We start from the raw sequence: 16,828 nt of genomic DNA, 5'->3' as shown, positions 1-16,828 counted from the left end.
TGACACGAGATAAGAAGAATAAAAGGGAATCTAGATAAACCTTCCCATATCATTCAATCCAGGCGAGGTAGATCCTAACTTGCCTTTCATGCCAGGGCACTTCCTCCCGCACTGCATGAGTGTGGCTCAGTGCCAATTAAAAAAAAATTCCAAGAAAAGCCAAAAGCAAAGTTATGACTCATGCACAGTTCCAAAAACTTGGCTTCTGTGCATGCGCAGAGGAAAAAAACATAAACATGGATTTGTTGTCGTTAAAATTAGCTGTACTTTAAACCTAGAGGTTATATAGTGTAGTTGTATTGCATAGTTTTTTTCTTGTTTACATTTTGTGTATATGTCTTCTTTTGTTGTTTTTAAATATAAATAAGTCAATAAAAACTATTTTTTAAAAAAGATACTAGAATTCCCAGTCGCAATAACCTAATCTATGTACCTGGAGAGCATCCAGTTGGGGAAAAATTGTGAAGCGAATTTTGGTGCTTGGCTACTAAATTCCAAAGGTGTTAACAGGTTGTCTATTCTGATTCCAGATCCAAGATTTGAACCAGAAGATTTTTGACCTGCGAGGCAAATTTAAGCGCCCTGCTCTTCGCCGGGTGCGTCTCTCAGCTGATGCCATGATGCAGGCCTTGCTTGGCTCCAAGCACAAGGTCTCTATGGATCTGCGGGCCAACCTCAAACAGGTCAAGAAAGATGACACAGAAAAGGTGAGCCTGGGAGGATCAGCAGCCAAGAATGTGAGGGAGGGGAGAGGAAGTGAGCAGATAGCGGCTTCAAAGTCATTCATTTCCTTCATTTAGGAAGAGACTGGGCAATCTTTGTTAGCTAGAGCAGTGTTTTTCAACCAATGTGCCGCAAAGAAGGAAGCTCAGGTTCCAGTCTCACAACTTTTTGCTGAGAGCGCAAAGAGCAAAAAGTTGTGAGACCGGACACTAAGCTTCCTTCTTCGCGCCTTCCAAGTTTTCCTGCAGCTGCAGCACCCTGCCCGGCTGGAGCTTCCCTGGCAGTGGTGGCAGGTGAACTTTGGGTCCGGAGGGAGGGCGCCGGCAGCAGTGACACTGGGCAGTAGCCACAGGGCGGCGGGTGCGAGCGGTCGGCAACAGTGTACACCACGCCAGCAACAGCAGCATCGGGCAGTAGCCAGGGGATGGTGGCAGGGCGGTCGGCTGCGAGCGGGAGCTCCAGGGCAGAGGCACCGACGGCGGTGGCTGGACGTGTTGCTGGACGCCGTACATGCTGGCGCTGCTGGGCTGGCACTGGCCCGCTGGTTGGGCTGGGACGGATGTGCCAGCCCCGCGCCCATGCCCAGCGTACTGGTTGAAAAACACTGTCTTAAAGTGTCATTTTGTGTCATTTTGGTTGGTGGTGTACCCCAGGATTTTGTAAATGTAAAAAATATGCCGCGGTTCAAAAAAGGTTGAAAATCACTGAGCTAGAGACTTTGAAGTTGGTTTGGGTTTTTTAAAAGTGGATTAAGAGTCATTTAAGCTCCCACTCACCCCTTGAAGAGCAAAATTAGTCCTTTTGGATAATTTGAATATTTTTTATCCCTCGAACCTCTTCTGTGGAGTCTCTGAAGACCATAAATGGGGTTTTACATCCCCTTGTGGCCTCCAAAAATTTCCCATTCCTGGCCTAGGATTGGTGTGGGGTGACTGAAGTTCTGAGATGACTAAACTGCCCAAACTTTGCATACAGTACAGTACTTGCCTGCTTATTCACTTACAGCCTGACTGATTATTAATTGGAGGTGAATAATTTCCAGGCACAAATTTTCCATCACTGACGTTGTATGTCAAAGTGTTAAATTTAGTTCTTGGCACCTTGGGCTACATTTTACCACCATTGCAGTAGCAACCTTTTATTTTTATTACTCATATATAGCAATCTAAAAGTTCACTTGGGAAGAAGAAAGTTGATTTAGATGGCCAGGGAACCCGTTCTCCAATTCCTGGTTTTCGTAAAAAGTTCAACGCTACTTCGAAAACCGCAGGACAGTTCACAGGGAAGGGGTCAAAAATGTCAAAATGGCAGCCAAAGCAAAATACAAAAATTTATTTTGCGACCATGATCACATCTTTTTTAAAATTATTCCTTCCTGGAGGACAGCCTTGCAAAACTTTTTTTTTTCTAGGACATTACTTGCAAGTGTGTAAAGGAGGGTTTCTCAACCATAGCAATTTTAAGATATGTGGACTTCAACTTCCAGAATTCTCCTGCCATTTTCATGCTGGCTGGGGAATTCTGGGAGTTGAAGTCTGTTCATCTTACAGTTGTCAAGGTTGGGAAACTCTGGTAGAAAGGAACATGTATAAAGTCTTCTTGGGAAAAGGGGAATAGCTGGGCTGATTTTTAGTTTTGAAAAACCTCTGCATTTCAAGAACGCATGTAGTAGTGCCACTCCTTTCCTCAGTCTGAGTATTTGTTCAGTCAAGACTGCAGCTTAGACAATGTGGAAAGAATTCTCATAACAACAGAGATACCTCTGGTGTCATCCGGAGAACTGAACTGTTGGAAGAAATATCCAGGTCCAATCCAGGAGAAAGGCACTGGAGACAAAATAGAGACTGGATGTTGATTGGAAAGAGGGTCCATTTATTGATGAACAGAAGCACATGTTTAAGGTTCTGGTGCAGCTGAAAACATGAAATTAAAAGTGGGGGGCTTTTGTACATTCTCTTGGCCTTGAACTTCATGTTCCTGTGCAAGAACATGTATTGTATTGGCTGTTATCAGACTCCCATGGGACCCTGTTGAGGGTCATGTTTGTCTGAGCTAAGAATGGTTGAAGTTTGGACTGCTAAAGCAATGTCTTTAGGAGATTGTGCCAGGTGGTGAGCTCTGCTGCTAGATGGGTTAATCCTATTATGTCCTGGAGGGTCATGTCTTAATCCCATCACCCTGCAGCAGGAGGTCTTTTGTCTTGAGAATAGAATAGAATAGAGCAGAGCAGAGCAGAGCTGAACAGAATAGAATTCTTAATTAGCCAAGTGTGATTGGACACACAAGGAATTTGTCTTGGTGCATATGCTCTCAGTGTACATAAAAGAAAAGGTACATTTGTCAAGAATCATGAGGTACAACACTTAATGATTATCATAGGGATCAAATAAGCAAAGTCTGGGCCAGACTTTCTTAATGGGCACCAAATACCTGCTGGGAGCAGTGAGTTCCTTTCTGTATTTAAAACATGTTTCTTTTTATTTATTTATTTTATCATCCAGGGAAATATAATATTATGGCTTTTTAAAATATTTCCAATAGATTGCTTTTCTGGAAGAAAGGAAACATTCTCAACAGTAAGAACCTCTCCTAGCTGTGAAAGGAATTCCATTCATTAAAGTTTCCCATGGTTTGCTTTGGTGATTCCAAGAAGCAAGAGGGAACCAGGGCTTCTATGGAATAGTGGTCACAGTGGTGTATTAAGAGCATAGAAATCCAGACTCTAGTCCAATCTCAGCTTTGAGACCTGGGAACGGGCCACGGTCTCCCAACAAATCACATGAGGTTGATGTGGGGAAGAAAATGAGAAAGGAGAACTTTAACAAATTAACAGAGTAGCAGAGTTGAAAGGGACCTTATGGGTCATCTAGTCCAAGCAGGAGACCCTACACCACTTCCGACAAATGGCAGTCCAGTCTCTTCTTGAAAGTCTCCAGTGATGAAACTTCTGAAGGCAACTTCTATTCTATGGGTTGATTGTTCTCACTAGCAGAAAGTACCTTCTTATTTCTAGGCTGAATTTCTCCTTGATCAGTTTTCATTATTCCTTGTCTGGCCTTCAGGTGCTTTGGAAAATAGCTTGATCTTCTCTGTGGCAGCCGCTCAAATATTGAAAGACTGCTATCATGTCTCCCCTGGTCCTTCTCTTCACTAGACTAGCCATGCCCAGTTTCCTGTAACTGCTCTTTAAATGTTTTAGTCTCCCATCCCCTAATCATCCCGGTTGCTCTTCTCTACACGTTTTCTAGAGTCTCAACATCTTTTTTTATAGTGTGCTTACCAAAACTGGATGCAGTTTTGTTATTGTTAAGCTGCTCTAAGAAATAAAAACATACATGAGCTAACAGGACACAAGTTACTCCTCCCACAAAGCCTGGGACTCCACTGATTTACTGGCCCTTGGTCTCTGTTCTGTCGGGCTCTCTGGTAGACTCCTCCCAAAAATTCACAGGTACAAATTTCAGACACACACATGTTTGAAAATTCAAAACAATGTTCTTTATAATGAAAATTCACTTAAACCAAGCCCTCTTTTGGTATAGCAAAGAGCACTCGTCTCCAAACAAACTGGTAATTTATACAAGTCCCTTATCAGTCCTGTGATGCTTAGCTTGCAGTGTGAGGCAATTCACAGTCCTTCTTCTTTCACAAAGTGAAACACACTTTGCTCTGGTTTAGTTTCAAAGCAGGGAAAAATCAGCACACAAAAAGTCAAAGTAAGTAAAGCAGTCATGAAACATAACAAACGATCAGATAATCCTCCACAATGGCCAAACCCAAAGGCTGCTCTTTATAGCAGCCTCACTAATTACCACAGCCCCACCCAACCACAGGTGGCCTCATTTTCTTTGATAATAATCTCTCAGTTGTTGTTGCCTCTGCATTGCTCTCCGCATGCATGGCTGTATCATTAACTTTTGTTCTGAATCCAAGGAGGAGCTAGATAATTGATCTCCTTCTGAGCTGTCTGCCACACTCTCCTCCTCCCTGTCACTCGAGTCTTCGGAGAGGGGCGGCATACAAATCTAAGTAATAAATAATAAAATAAAATAAATGTCTTCTTGGTCAGAGGAGCCTTCATCATCAGATTCCACCGGGGGCAAAACAGGCCTGCAGCATGTGGATGTCTCCCCCACATCCACAGTCCTTGGGGCAGGAGCTGGGCCAGAGCTAACCACAACAGTCTCTCTCTTCCTTCTCTCTCCAGGAGAATCGGGAAGTAGGTGATTGGCGGAAGAATATTGATGCTCTGAGCGGAATGGAAGGGCGCAAGAAAATATTTGAGACTTCAGTGGCCGGGCAAGCCTGAGGCATGCAAGGTGAGAGAAATTCCTTCGGGATGTACGTGTGGAAATACAAATAGTCCTTAACTTACAGCCATTTGTTTAGCGACCATTTGAAATTACAGCAGCACCAAACAAGGCTATTTACAACTGACCCTCACACTTATGACTATTGCGGCATTCTGGAGTCATGTGATTGACATTTGTGACAAACCCATGATTCACTTAACAACTGCAGTGATTCAATTAATAACCATGGCAAAAAATAGTTATAAAACAAGGTGTGATTCACTTTACAACTGCCTTGATTGGCAGCAGAAATTTTAATCCCAATTGTGGTTATAAATCGAGGAATATCTGTTGATGGGTTGCTTGCATGTGAAAGAATAGATATGATGGCTGGTCTAAGCCAAGAGCATCGCTGATATTCAGAGATTGCAACTAGAAAAAGGTCTTTTTCCCTCCCCGATGATTGTCTCTATGTTCAAAGATTGATATGGCCACTCACCTGGTGATACATAATTCACAAGCAATAAAAATAATACAATCAAGAATCAAGAAAAATCTGCTGCCCGACACAACAACTACACCCGTTCATTTCTACAATATTTGGGCTCCAATCTTAATATTTTAGCCCCCGGGAGCTGGAGACCTCTGCAGTTCTTTAACAGTGATATAACATGGGCAAACTGAGGGATGGCCAATACAGTGTGAGCTGCCAACTTAGGACCAGTTGCAATTTCCAAATGGTCTCCATGGGCAACTCCATGTAAAGATTGTTGTAGTAGTCCCAGCAGAAAGTCACTAAGCCATGAGTGGCCATGTTTTTGGTTGTTCAACACCAGCCTTCCAGAATTCAGTCTCCTCCAAATAGGTTGGCCACGACACTTAAAATTCCTAAACTACTGATAGTCCTTGACTTGCAACAGTGCATTTACTCACTGTTCAAAGTTATAGCATCACTTAAAAAATGACTTATGGCCATTTTTCACTCTTATGACCATTGCAGCATCAAAATTTGGATGCTTGGCAACTGATATTTATAATAATTGCAGTGTCCTCGGGTCAAGTAATCATCTTTTGAGATCTTCTGGCAAATAAGGTCAATGGGGAATCCACATTCACTTAACCAATCCTGTTACTAATTTAACAACTTGCCGTGATTCACATAACAAAGTTAGCAAGATGGTCATAAAATGGGGCAAAATTCACTTAACCACTGTCTCAGCAACATAAATGTTGGGCTCAGTTATGTCATAAGTCGAGGACTACCTATATCTTTATAGTCCTTATCATCCCCAACAATTTTTGCTATGTTAATCCAATTTTGCACAATAATTCTAAATCTGAAGGACTTTAGAAAATTGCTTTTCTTCTGGATGTTCCAAACAGCTTCCTAAACTTCCTCCTATCCTTGTCTCACCCACCCCCTTTTTTTCTTCCCCCTTTTTCAGGTGGTGATACCTGTGTGATCTCTGATCTGTAGATGCCATTCAAACCAGTCCCTTGTGAAACCTTGTCCACTGACCACATTCATCATTGGAGCAAAAAGTTCACCATGGAATTTTGTTGTGCAAAATGTAATTTCCCTTTCTGTTTCTTTGGGGAACATCTAAGCTCTGACCCATGCCACAAGAACAGTGAATTTTAAATTTTAAAGTATGCATTCTTGTATGGATAGTACAAGGACTAGCAAACAATTCTTCTCAAGGGCACTTTCTCCAATTACTGCCAAAAGGAATGCAGTTGGATCGTGCATTTTGCTTCCCGGTTCTGATCACTTTCACTTTCTTGGGAATTCCCGTCAGTTTATTTTGGGAAAACCAATCAACCTTTGGTCCCTTGGCAACAGCAGTTGGCTCTTTGTCTAACATGGCTCCAGGGCATCTCCCTTGGCACAAGCCAGCTTCCTATACCACACGAGTTTTGGAATTAAGATTTATTCAATGCTAGGTAATTCACAACTGTTTCTAGCCTCATTTCTATCCGCAAAAAAAAAATATTCCTTGGGCCCTATACCAGGGCCCCCCAATCTTGGCAACTTTAAGACATGTTGACTTCAATTGAAATCCACAAATCTTAACATTGCCAAGTTTGAAGATCTCTGCCTTATACAGACAACATAAATGGTGGCTGGTCTAAGGTCTATCTTAGTTTGGAAAGATGTCCCCACCTCCACCCAGAGAGAACCAGCATTAGAAACTGGTTTAGGAGAAGGGGGATCCAGCTTCAAGTCCACTCTCAGCCCTTCAGTGGGTGAATTTGAGCCATTCTCAAGGCTGTTGTGAGGGTAAAATAGAAGAGGGAGCACTGATCATGTCATCTTGAACTTCTGAGGGACGGAATTCCAGCCGATAAATAAAATAAAAGACTAAAGTGAACTGGGAATATTGTGGGCCTTTCGTGGAGGCTGATAGGAAGCAATTTTGTGAAAGCACCCACAAGGTGTTTTCCCCAGCTTACACAAGACATATTCTGAAAATTATAATGGGTTGGAGGAGGATCAAACTGTAAATGTTGTAAACTGATAAAATGATGATCTTTGGATGTTAGAAACATTTCAGATCTTGTGTAAGAGCTATTGAAAGCAGTATTGAATTGATGGAATTGAATTCGGACTGGTGACTTCTGAGTAACTGCAAAGAACCCTGCCTGGGAGGGTTTGTCCACCAGAGTGAGTTGCAAGTGTCAAAATGGTGGCTATGATGGAAACCCCGCCCCTTTTTAACATATCTGATACTCCAAAAGAGTTGAGAATTTCTTGCACCATTGGGACAGTCTAACTTTTTTTCCCCTCCCTGCTGACATCCTCTATTTTTATTTTCTCATTGATTACTGTTCCCAATGAAAACATTTCTAAGAACTAGTTTATTTGCCATCAATTAATTGCTTCTTTTTCTTTAAAAAAATGCCTTTTATTTATGTTCACATTAAAAATACACCATTCATGCTTCATCCCACTGACAGTTAAAACTGGTCACAATTCAAGCACAAGGAAACATGTATTTTTATATAAATAATAATAATAATGAAGAAACAGAAAGAGAATACAACAATTTGCAGATTTGTGTCGGTGAATTGTCAATAGAGCAACATGTTTGACCAAATAGCTGCTGCTGAAACACACACAGCAGAGGCACATTCTTTTAATGACAATATAATATATATCTTATAAATAAATAAACATTCATAATCAATACATGTGCATTTCACTTTGTTTTCCTTATTAGAGTTCTCTTTTAATCGGTCAGATGGCTTACAGGCCAATACAAGCTTTTTTTTAAAAAAAGGCAAATAATAATGGGGCTCAAAGGGGATTTTGGCCACTTTTGATTCATAAACCTCATTGTGAGGGAGTCTGTAAAGGTCAAAAAAGTCAAGATGGTGGATATGATGGAAAGCTTGCCTTGTTTTTACATGCCGTGCCCAATCTCTTTGCATCCATTGCTACAGCTCATTGATTTTTGCAGAAACAGGACTCGAAAAAATACAGAAGAGGGAGGCGAATAGACATCAGGCATAAAATCATGATCATATATGCAATTCAGATTTAAATTTCAGTTGGCTGGTCCTCGCCAGAAAGTGAAATAAATATGCAGGCAGAAAATATACACACATAAACCGTTGCATATAAATAACAATATATAAATATCTGTGCACAAAAGATTTTCACATCATTGCCTTTCCTTCCTACTCCCTCCTATCGATTTAGCTTACTTCAATAAATAAACTTCATATAATATATAAGTTACTTAAATAGATGGATAAATAGAAATAAAACATTGGAAATTTTTTAGCAAGATTAGCAATGGGAAACTGAAAAGTTGAAGTGATTCAGACAGAACAGGAATTCCGTGTCTGTTTTGGGATTTGGGAGTCCCACAAGGCTTCAGTCAATTGCATCCATTCTCCTCATCATTCTACTTCTTTACCCTGGTTTGTCTTCCGCATATTTACTCTTCATATTAATGCAATAAAATAGAGGTGGCTAAGCTTGTCCTGCTCTATTTGAAGGCAAAACTTGGGCTTCTCAAATCCTGATTTTGGCTCATTAGGTTGAAGGGATCATGCGATTCAATGTCGTGTCTCTGTTGAAGGTATCCATACTCCTCAATCGTGGGTTCAAGGGGAATCTTGTTTACTAAAGGTAAGAACTGGGAGAAAGGGGGGAGCCGGTGGCTTTGGCCCAAATTCTCCATCATGCTGAGGCTCACGGGAAGATTGTAGGCCTCTGAATAGTACACGTTATAGCCATCCTGAAGAACTATCTCGCGGAAGTTACAGGCCTGTTCTGAGTACAGCAGCTGCAAAGGGGGAAAAATATGGATTATTAGGCCTTCAAGAATGCAGAGCCTTTACAGGCAGCCAAGAATAAAGAAGCAAAAACGACTGAATTTCATTTCATTTACCTTCAATGAGTCTAGGCTTAAAGTTAGTTTATAGTTACCTTGGTCCTATAATTGCTTCCTACAGTATGTATTAAATTTTCTTGTGTCACATTAAAAAATAAAACTCAAGCAGCAATGGTTCAATTCAATTCAATTTATTAGATTTGTATGCTGCCCCTCTCTGAAGACTCGGGGCGGCTCACAACAGTAATAAAACAATATTATAGCGAAACAAATATAATATTAAAAGAAGCATATAAAACCCTATCATATTAAAAAGCAAACAGCACATACATACCAAACATAAATATAAAAATATATAAAAGCTTGGGGGGAATAGGAGGGTCTTGAGTAATTTACGGAAGACAAGAAGGGTGGGGGCAGTTCTAATCTCCAGGGGGAGTTGATTCCAGAGGGCTGGGGCCACCACAGAGAAGGCTTTTACCCTGGGGCCCACCAAACAACATTGTTTAGTCGACGGGATCCGGAGAAGGCCAACTCTGTGGAACCTTATCGGTCGCTGGGATTCGTGCGGTAACAGGCGCTTCCGAAGGTACTCTGGTCCACTGCTATGTAGAGCTTTAAAGGTCATAACCAACACTTTGAATTGTGACCGGAAACTGAGGCAGCCAATGCAGGCCACAGAGTGTTGTAGAAACGTGGGCGAATCTGGGAATCCCCACAATGGCTCTCGCGGCCGCGTTCTGCATGATCTGAAGTTTCCAAACACTTTTCAAAGGTAGCCCCATGTAGAGAGCGTTGCAGTAATTGAACCTCAAGGTGATGAGGGCATGAGCGACTGTGAGCAATGACTCCCTGTCCAAATAGGGTTTAGGGGGCCACTGAAGGCCACATCAAGATTTTGGATATCAGCAACCATTTGACATTTACAGCGGACTCAAAAAATGGGACATTTTGACCCTGCTCCAATTTTACCTCTCCCACAGTCCCAGGATTCCAATTGGGCGCTTTGGCAATTAGCCTGCATTTGCGTATGGTGTTTTAGCAAAAACTGCTCCGCAACAAACAGGTTTTGCTTAACAACTGCTGCAAAAAAGGACATCCAATCAGGTCCATTCACACAGTGACCTACTTTACGACTGTCATTATATATGATGGTAATTGCAGGCTCTGTTACAGGTGTAATTCTAAGACATGGATGTCAAACTTGATCAAGTCATGTGATATATCGTGATTTCTTTTTTGCCTTTGCAGAGCCGGGATGGGTGTGGCCTGCACATGGACCCATCCGGCCTACAGGCCGCCAGTTTGACATCCCTGCTCTAGGACTACCTATTGCCAAGTGATTGTATGGTATGGGCCACAGCCACCACACCATAGCTCTGGTAGCGAAAATCAGGCTGCGCATACATCCCTCACAAGATTTTGCTTCCTGTGTATGCGCAGATTGGTCACCCAGAGCTGCGTGTGGAGCGCACCAGTAGTGGCGGTGAGTAGAAACCCCCACCTGAGAATCATATCAATTTGGGGGGGAAATTTATACAATCTTCTGCCATCATCTCTGTTCTGTTATTTCTTGTAACTTCAGTTACTATGTACTTCCTACTATTGCATTTTAAGCTAAGACAATAATTTCTATAGTAAATCTTTTCTACTGTCAGACAATTCTTATCACCAAGAACTTTCTCATAGCATCTAGTGAAACCTGACTGCGCATAATTAGGATTAACTCAGAAATTCAAGATCATATAATCCATAGGTATATGTAGTCCTCGATTTACGACCACCATTGAGCCCAAAATTTCTATGGTTAAGTGAGACATATTTTAAGTGAATTTTGTCTCATTTTACAAACTTTCTTGCCACAATTGTTACGTGCATCACTACAGTCGATGTTAATAACACGGTTGTTAAATGAATCTGGCTTCCCCATTGACTTTGCTTATCAGAAAGGTCGCAAAAGCTGATCACATGACCTTGGGACATAGCAATGGTCATAAAGATGAACCAGTTGCCAAGCTTCTGAATTTTGATCCCATGAACATCCAGATGTTGCAAACATCATAACTTTGAAAAACAGTCATAAGTCACATTTTTCAGTCGTGTTGTAACTATGAACAGTCATAAATAAGTGTTATTGTTATTAAACAAACTGTGGCAAGGACTACCTGTAATTCAGCCCTATATACATTGCCGAACCTAATCTAGGAATTCAAACTACACCAAAACAAAAATCGATTCCAGTGAAAGAAATGCAATTTTCATTGCTCAGCATTTATAGCAATAGAGAATGTAGTGTTGTATTATCAACAAATGTGCAGTTTCCCCACTCAGGCTCGGAATTTGGCTTGAACTCTGCAATGTTAACATCTTTACCACTTCTTTATTTGGAACGTTTATACCCCGAGCATCTGCCAAAAATTTCTATTTCTATGCACTGCGGTGAACTTGTTGCACCATACAAGTTCAAATTTCAGAAGTCAAAGAAGTTGAATTGCAATTTGCAACCTGTACTATTTATCCCCTTCGTTTTCATAGACACGATGATTCAAAATAAGGAACATTTATTCAAATTGTTTTTCTCCCTTCACAAGGTATTTCTATTTCACTGGCCCAGTAATTAAATTTTTAACTCAAAAACACACTCTCCTCTTCTATCTGTAGCATGCTAGAAAACCCATTGTTTTCAGAGATAAATCCTTTGGAGATGCCTCAATACCTTCAACAATGACCGACCTTCTAATAATAAATTTGAAAAGTTCCAGAGAGATATTCAGTGTTATATCTCCTTTCAAATTAGCTCATGTTGAACTGTAGAACACAGTCAAACATCAACACACAAAACATTTTATGACATTTTCCATGATGTCATAAAACACTTCATGATCATTTTTAGATCTTAAAATGTTTTTTTTTCCGATTTCCAAATTTCACAAGAGTCACGAGTCTCAAATTTTGGATGCATTCTAGAAGTAAGCCCATTTGAGATATCTCGGGTGAAAACGTTTAAACTGTATGATGTATCATTTCAGTTAAAGGTTACAGAATGAGAGTTTTATTATAGATAGATGCAGGTAGTCCTTGACTTACAACCATTCCATTTAATGACCATTCAAAGTTACAATGACACTCAAAAGTGACTTACAACTATTCCTCGCACTTATGACCACCATCTCATTCCCATGATCATGAGATATAAATTCAGATGCTTGGCAACCAGCATTCATTTATGAAGTTTTGTAGCATCCTACATATGCAACTTTCCCAGCTGGCTTCTGGCAAGCAAAGTCAATGGAGGAAGCCAGATTTGCTTAATAACCACATGGCTCATTGAATGTAGTGATTCCCTTAACAAACATACGAAAAAAAATGTAATAAAGTTGAGCGTGACTCATTTAACAAACGCCTTGCTTAACAATTGAAATTCCGATCTCTGTTGTTGTAATTCGAGGCACTACCTGTAATAAACATGCCAGAGTATATGAAGGACCCCCTTTTCTTTTTTATCATAAAAGATACAGTATACTGCATGTCTCAGTTTTTATTTCTATTTAATTTTCTTTTTAAAAAATTGTTTCAACTGTTTTAATTGCTTTTATGAATCACTATTCAGAGTCATCAGTTTCAGATAGGCAGCTATGCAAATTGAATGAATAAATAAATATAGGAGGCAGCAAACATAAATGCTGCTATGACTTTATAAAGAAAGATGGACAATTTCTTAATGGATGTCGCCACATTTTAGTTTGTCCCTAAAAATGTAGCCTTTTTATTATGATTTCAGAATATATCTACTAATCTGCGAAGTCCCCTCAGCATCAAGAAAATTAAAATGGCCCAGTCTGCAAGAACAGTTTGCTTCTGATTTTAATAAAGTACTATCACATATTATTTTGGGGTGTGCATGATTTTGGGGGTGCACACTTAATTTGTGAATGAAAACAACTTGGCTATCTCTGGGAAACACCTGTGTCAGTAACAGGTGATTGAGTGTTCTGAATGGCAGACTTAAAGTTGTCATTATGTGATGTGTGAGATGATCCCCCAAAAATGCATATTTTTGGAAATGGGTGAACTCATTATCAGACAAGTGGATCTTTCCATGTATAGCTTTATTTTACCCCATTGATCCTTCACTTTAAACCAGTGTTTCTTCTTTAGAGATTCCCAGATGTGTGGACTCCCAATTCCCAGAATTCTCCAACCAGCATTCTAGCTGGAGGATTCTGGAGGAAGTGCCACATCCGAAAGCTGTCGAGATTGAGAAACACAGCTGTCAACACAGATACGTAATCCAGATAATTATACTTACTGAGCCATATAGATGTCCTTCAGAATCCATGCAAAGATATCTAGAGGTTTCCTTAGCCAATATATGAATGACCCCCAACTTTACTGCTTTGATTTCCATCAAACCTGCAGATTGGTGGGGAAAAGAATGAAAATTACTTGTGAAAAAGGAGAATTCTTTAGAATGGTTATTACTCTAATATCTGTCAACCTCGTCAGTCTTGACTTGTAACATCTGTAAGTATAATATAATCTGTGATGGGCCACTAGAACAACTTCTCCGGTTCCTGTTTCTAGTAATTGTTTTACTCTGAAAGTTTAATGTGACCATCTGCAGCGGAGGGCAAAGTTAACATTTGTTTTACAGATAACACATGTGTTAAGAAGCTACGTGTTCTGAAATGTCCTCTCCTGGAAAACCATATTTCACGATCTAGTACCCGGTCCTTCCCAAAAGAACCCAGCTGACTGTGCCCCAATTCCACACATAATTCTGGAAAAAATCATCCAGAGTGATTCATTTCCCAAATACTCACTGAAGACGTTCTGGTATCTGGAGCCACGCACGGTGCCATCGGAGAAGATCTCCAGGTGGAGGTTGGTCCGGTCATTGGACGTGTAGAGATGCCGAAGCCGGACTTGCCCAAGAAACTGGTACAGAGGGTTGGAATCTTGCACTGGAAAGGCCACAGTCCTGGGGACCAACACAGCCCAGAAAAGCAGGTTAATTGGAAGCAGAAAATAACCACTGCGTTGAAGAAGAACTGAAATGGACAACATTGCTCAAGGATGGCCGATCCAGGCAAAATGTCGTTCTGGGATGGCAAAGACAGTCTTGCTCTCAGAAGAAATTCAAAGAGGAAACTCAAGGTTCAAGATCTTAGCCTAGTATTGCCAGCCACTGGATTCTATTGTTTTGAGGGAAGACTATAAAGAATTCTGGATTCCTGCCCTTATTGGCCTCACACAGAAATTAAGTCCAGAATTCACAAAGAAATGAGTCCAGAATTTCTGAAGGTTGTTGTTCTTGGGATGGGATCTGGGAAGTCTAGTAACCTTCCAGTCACCCAATCAATGGGGTTAGTCAGAACAAGGACAGTGTCTTGCTCAGACCTGTGCCAGGTTTTGCTCCAAATCAGCAAACTCACCCATATATATACACACACACGCTCTACAACAGAGGTAAACGACCTTCCCCTTGACTTTTGTCTGGCCTACAACTCTCCACCCACTTCCATTTCCCCACACGCTCACTAGGTTCCCCAAGAGTGAGTCACGGGGTGCCTCTTGCTCCTACTGCTCCTAACATGGGGTCACGAGGACGCCAAAGTCTAAATATTATCGTTCTGCAGCTGCTTTCAAGCTACCGACAGGAAAAGATGATGTAATTCTCAGGGAATACAAGAAAATGATGGCCAGGATGGGGGAGAGAAGAAGGAGGGGGAGAGGAGAAAGGGGAGGGAGATGATGGAAAGGCTAGGATTGCCCAAGCATCCTGGAACTACTCTCTGACTTATCCAACCTGCCCTGTGATTCTATTAACTTTTCTAAATTGTCTCTTGACTATTTATGCTCTGGACTCAGGCAGTTCTCAGCTATAGGGGCAGCCATACAGTCATGCTCTGTGTAACTCCCACGGGCCTTATTCTGCAGAAACGGATCATATGCTTCAGATGCCAAAGACCTCTGGTTCAATTCAGTTCAGTTTGAGCAGAGCACAAATCCTGCTGCAAACTCTGGGAAGCAAATTGCAGTAGCATTTAGCACTTAGCACTTATATACCATTTCATCAGGCTTTACAGCTCTCTCTCTAAGCAGTTTACAATGGCAGTGTATTGTATCCAACAATTCATTTTACTGACCTCGGAAGGATGAAAGACTGAGCCAACCTTGGGCCAGTCAGTATCGAACGGCTGACGGTGTACAGAGTCAACCTGAAATATGATATTGTAACCACTATGCCACCACGGCTCTACTTGGAGAAGCCAGTTATGATAGACCAGTACTTCTCAAATAGTGGAGCAGCCCCCCCTGGGGGTGTGCAGAACAATGCCTGGGGAGGAGGGTGTGACCCCAGGGGACATGCTTTTTTTGCACTAACAATAACACTCAGCACAGAGCAGGAGATATGAAGTGCAGATAACAAACTCTTAAGAGACACCATGGAAAAATATTTAACAGGGATGAAAAGAGAGGAGGAGAGAGACGGAGATAATGAGACAAACGTAAGTCTCCCAAAAACTAAGATGAGGAAATATGACGAAGCATTTGTAGAGCTTGGCTTCACTGTGACTACGGTGGTAGACGAGGAAAGACTGGTATGTTTACTGATGGCAGTGAACAGCAGGGAGCCAAATAAATTAAGGTGTCCCTTAAATCCATTACATCCCAATCATGCTGATAAACCACTTTATTTTTTTCAGCGAAATGTGCCAAATATTGCAAACAATTGTCCCAGTGGAGAGTTTGGGGTGTGTGTGTGAAATGTTTGCTTTTTTCTAGGGGGAGCCTAACAGAAAATAATTGAGCAGCACTGCCATAGACAGTGGTAGATAGGTCAGAATCTACCGGTAGATCTCAGGTTGTTGATAATTTAGGGGTTCTGATCCTTCGATTGTGCTTCCACTTAAAGATTTGCTACAAAGAGATTCTCATAAATGAAAGAAAGAAGAAATAATGAAGTGCCTGCAGATGTTCATCACAGCAGTTATAAGTAGAAATATTATTTAGTCTCTACTATTGCATCATCTTACTCTTCTTTCTATAACATATCATACAGTCTGCATTGGTTGGCGATCAGTTTCCGGTCACAATTCAAAGTGTTGGTTATGACCTATAAAGCCCTTCATGGCACCGGACCAGATTACCTCAGGGACCGCCTTCTGCCGCACGAATCCCAGCGACCGGTTAGGTCCCACAGAGTGGATCTTCTCCGGGTCCCGTCAACTAAGCAATGTCGCCTGGCAGGACCCAGGGGAAGAGCCTTCTCTGTGGTGGCCCCAGCCCTCTGGAACCAACTCCCCCCAGAGATTAGAACTGCCCCCACCCTCCTTGCCTTTCGTAAACAATTTAAAACCCACCTCTGCTGCCAGGCATGGGGGAATTGAGATCCTCTTTCCCCCTAGGCCTTTACAATTCTATGCATGGTATGTATGTATGTATGTTTGGTTTTTATATTAATTG

The 16,828-nt window shown here is 41.4% G+C and overlaps 2 protein-coding genes across 3 annotated transcripts in view; one reads left to right on the top strand and one right to left on the bottom strand.

Moving 5' to 3' along the window:
• TNNI3 (troponin I3, cardiac type) overlaps positions 1 to 7,006 on the top strand; it is a 32,763-nt gene extending 25,757 nt beyond the window's left edge. Inside the window, exons 7-9 of one of the 2 annotated variants that reach the window (XM_070730096.1) lie at positions 531 to 707; positions 4,931 to 5,042; positions 6,461 to 7,006. In XM_070730096.1, the coding sequence (XP_070586197.1) occupies positions 531 to 707; positions 4,931 to 5,032 (279 nt within the window). In that variant the 3' untranslated portion in view covers positions 5,033 to 5,042; positions 6,461 to 7,006. The remainder of the gene's footprint in view (positions 1 to 530; positions 708 to 4,930; positions 5,043 to 6,460) is intronic. The other variant, XM_070730095.1, reaches the window with a different exon arrangement.
• Positions 7,007 to 7,899: 893 nt separating this feature from the next.
• Positions 7,900 to 14,777, bottom strand: FGF21 (fibroblast growth factor 21). The gene is made up of 3 exons (XM_070730098.1): positions 14,182 to 14,777; positions 13,668 to 13,771; positions 7,900 to 9,310 (listed from the first exon to the last, which is right to left on the bottom strand). The coding sequence occupies exons 1-3, from the start codon at positions 14,423 to 14,425 to the stop codon at positions 9,011 to 9,013; spliced, it is 648 nt and encodes a 215-aa protein (XP_070586199.1). The 5' UTR covers positions 14,426 to 14,777; the 3' UTR covers positions 7,900 to 9,010.
• Positions 14,778 to 16,828: the final 2,051 nt, after the last annotated feature.

This window comes from Erythrolamprus reginae, chromosome Z, assembly GCF_031021105.1.
Source record: "Erythrolamprus reginae isolate rEryReg1 chromosome Z, rEryReg1.hap1, whole genome shotgun sequence".
Classification (NCBI taxonomy): Eukaryota; Metazoa; Chordata; class Lepidosauria; order Squamata; family Dipsadidae; genus Erythrolamprus; species Erythrolamprus reginae.
The sequence above is the reverse complement of the archived record's forward strand: the minus strand, read 5'-3'. Positions and strand labels throughout refer to the sequence as shown.

Bases quoted from the DNA above. Each gene is read 5' to 3' on its own strand.
- FGF21 (XM_070730098.1), bottom strand. From the start codon at position 14,425: ATGTTGTCCATTTCAGTTCTTCTTCAACGCAGTGGTTATTTTCTGCTT. The intron at 13,772-14,181 runs GTGAGTATTTGG...ACCAATCTGCAG, and splicing joins CAGATACCAGAACGTCTTCA to GTTTGATGGAAATCAAAGCA. The intron at 9,311-13,667 runs GTAAGTATAATT...CCCCCTTTGCAG, and splicing joins AAGGACATCTATATGGCTCA to CTGCTGTACTCAGAACAGGC.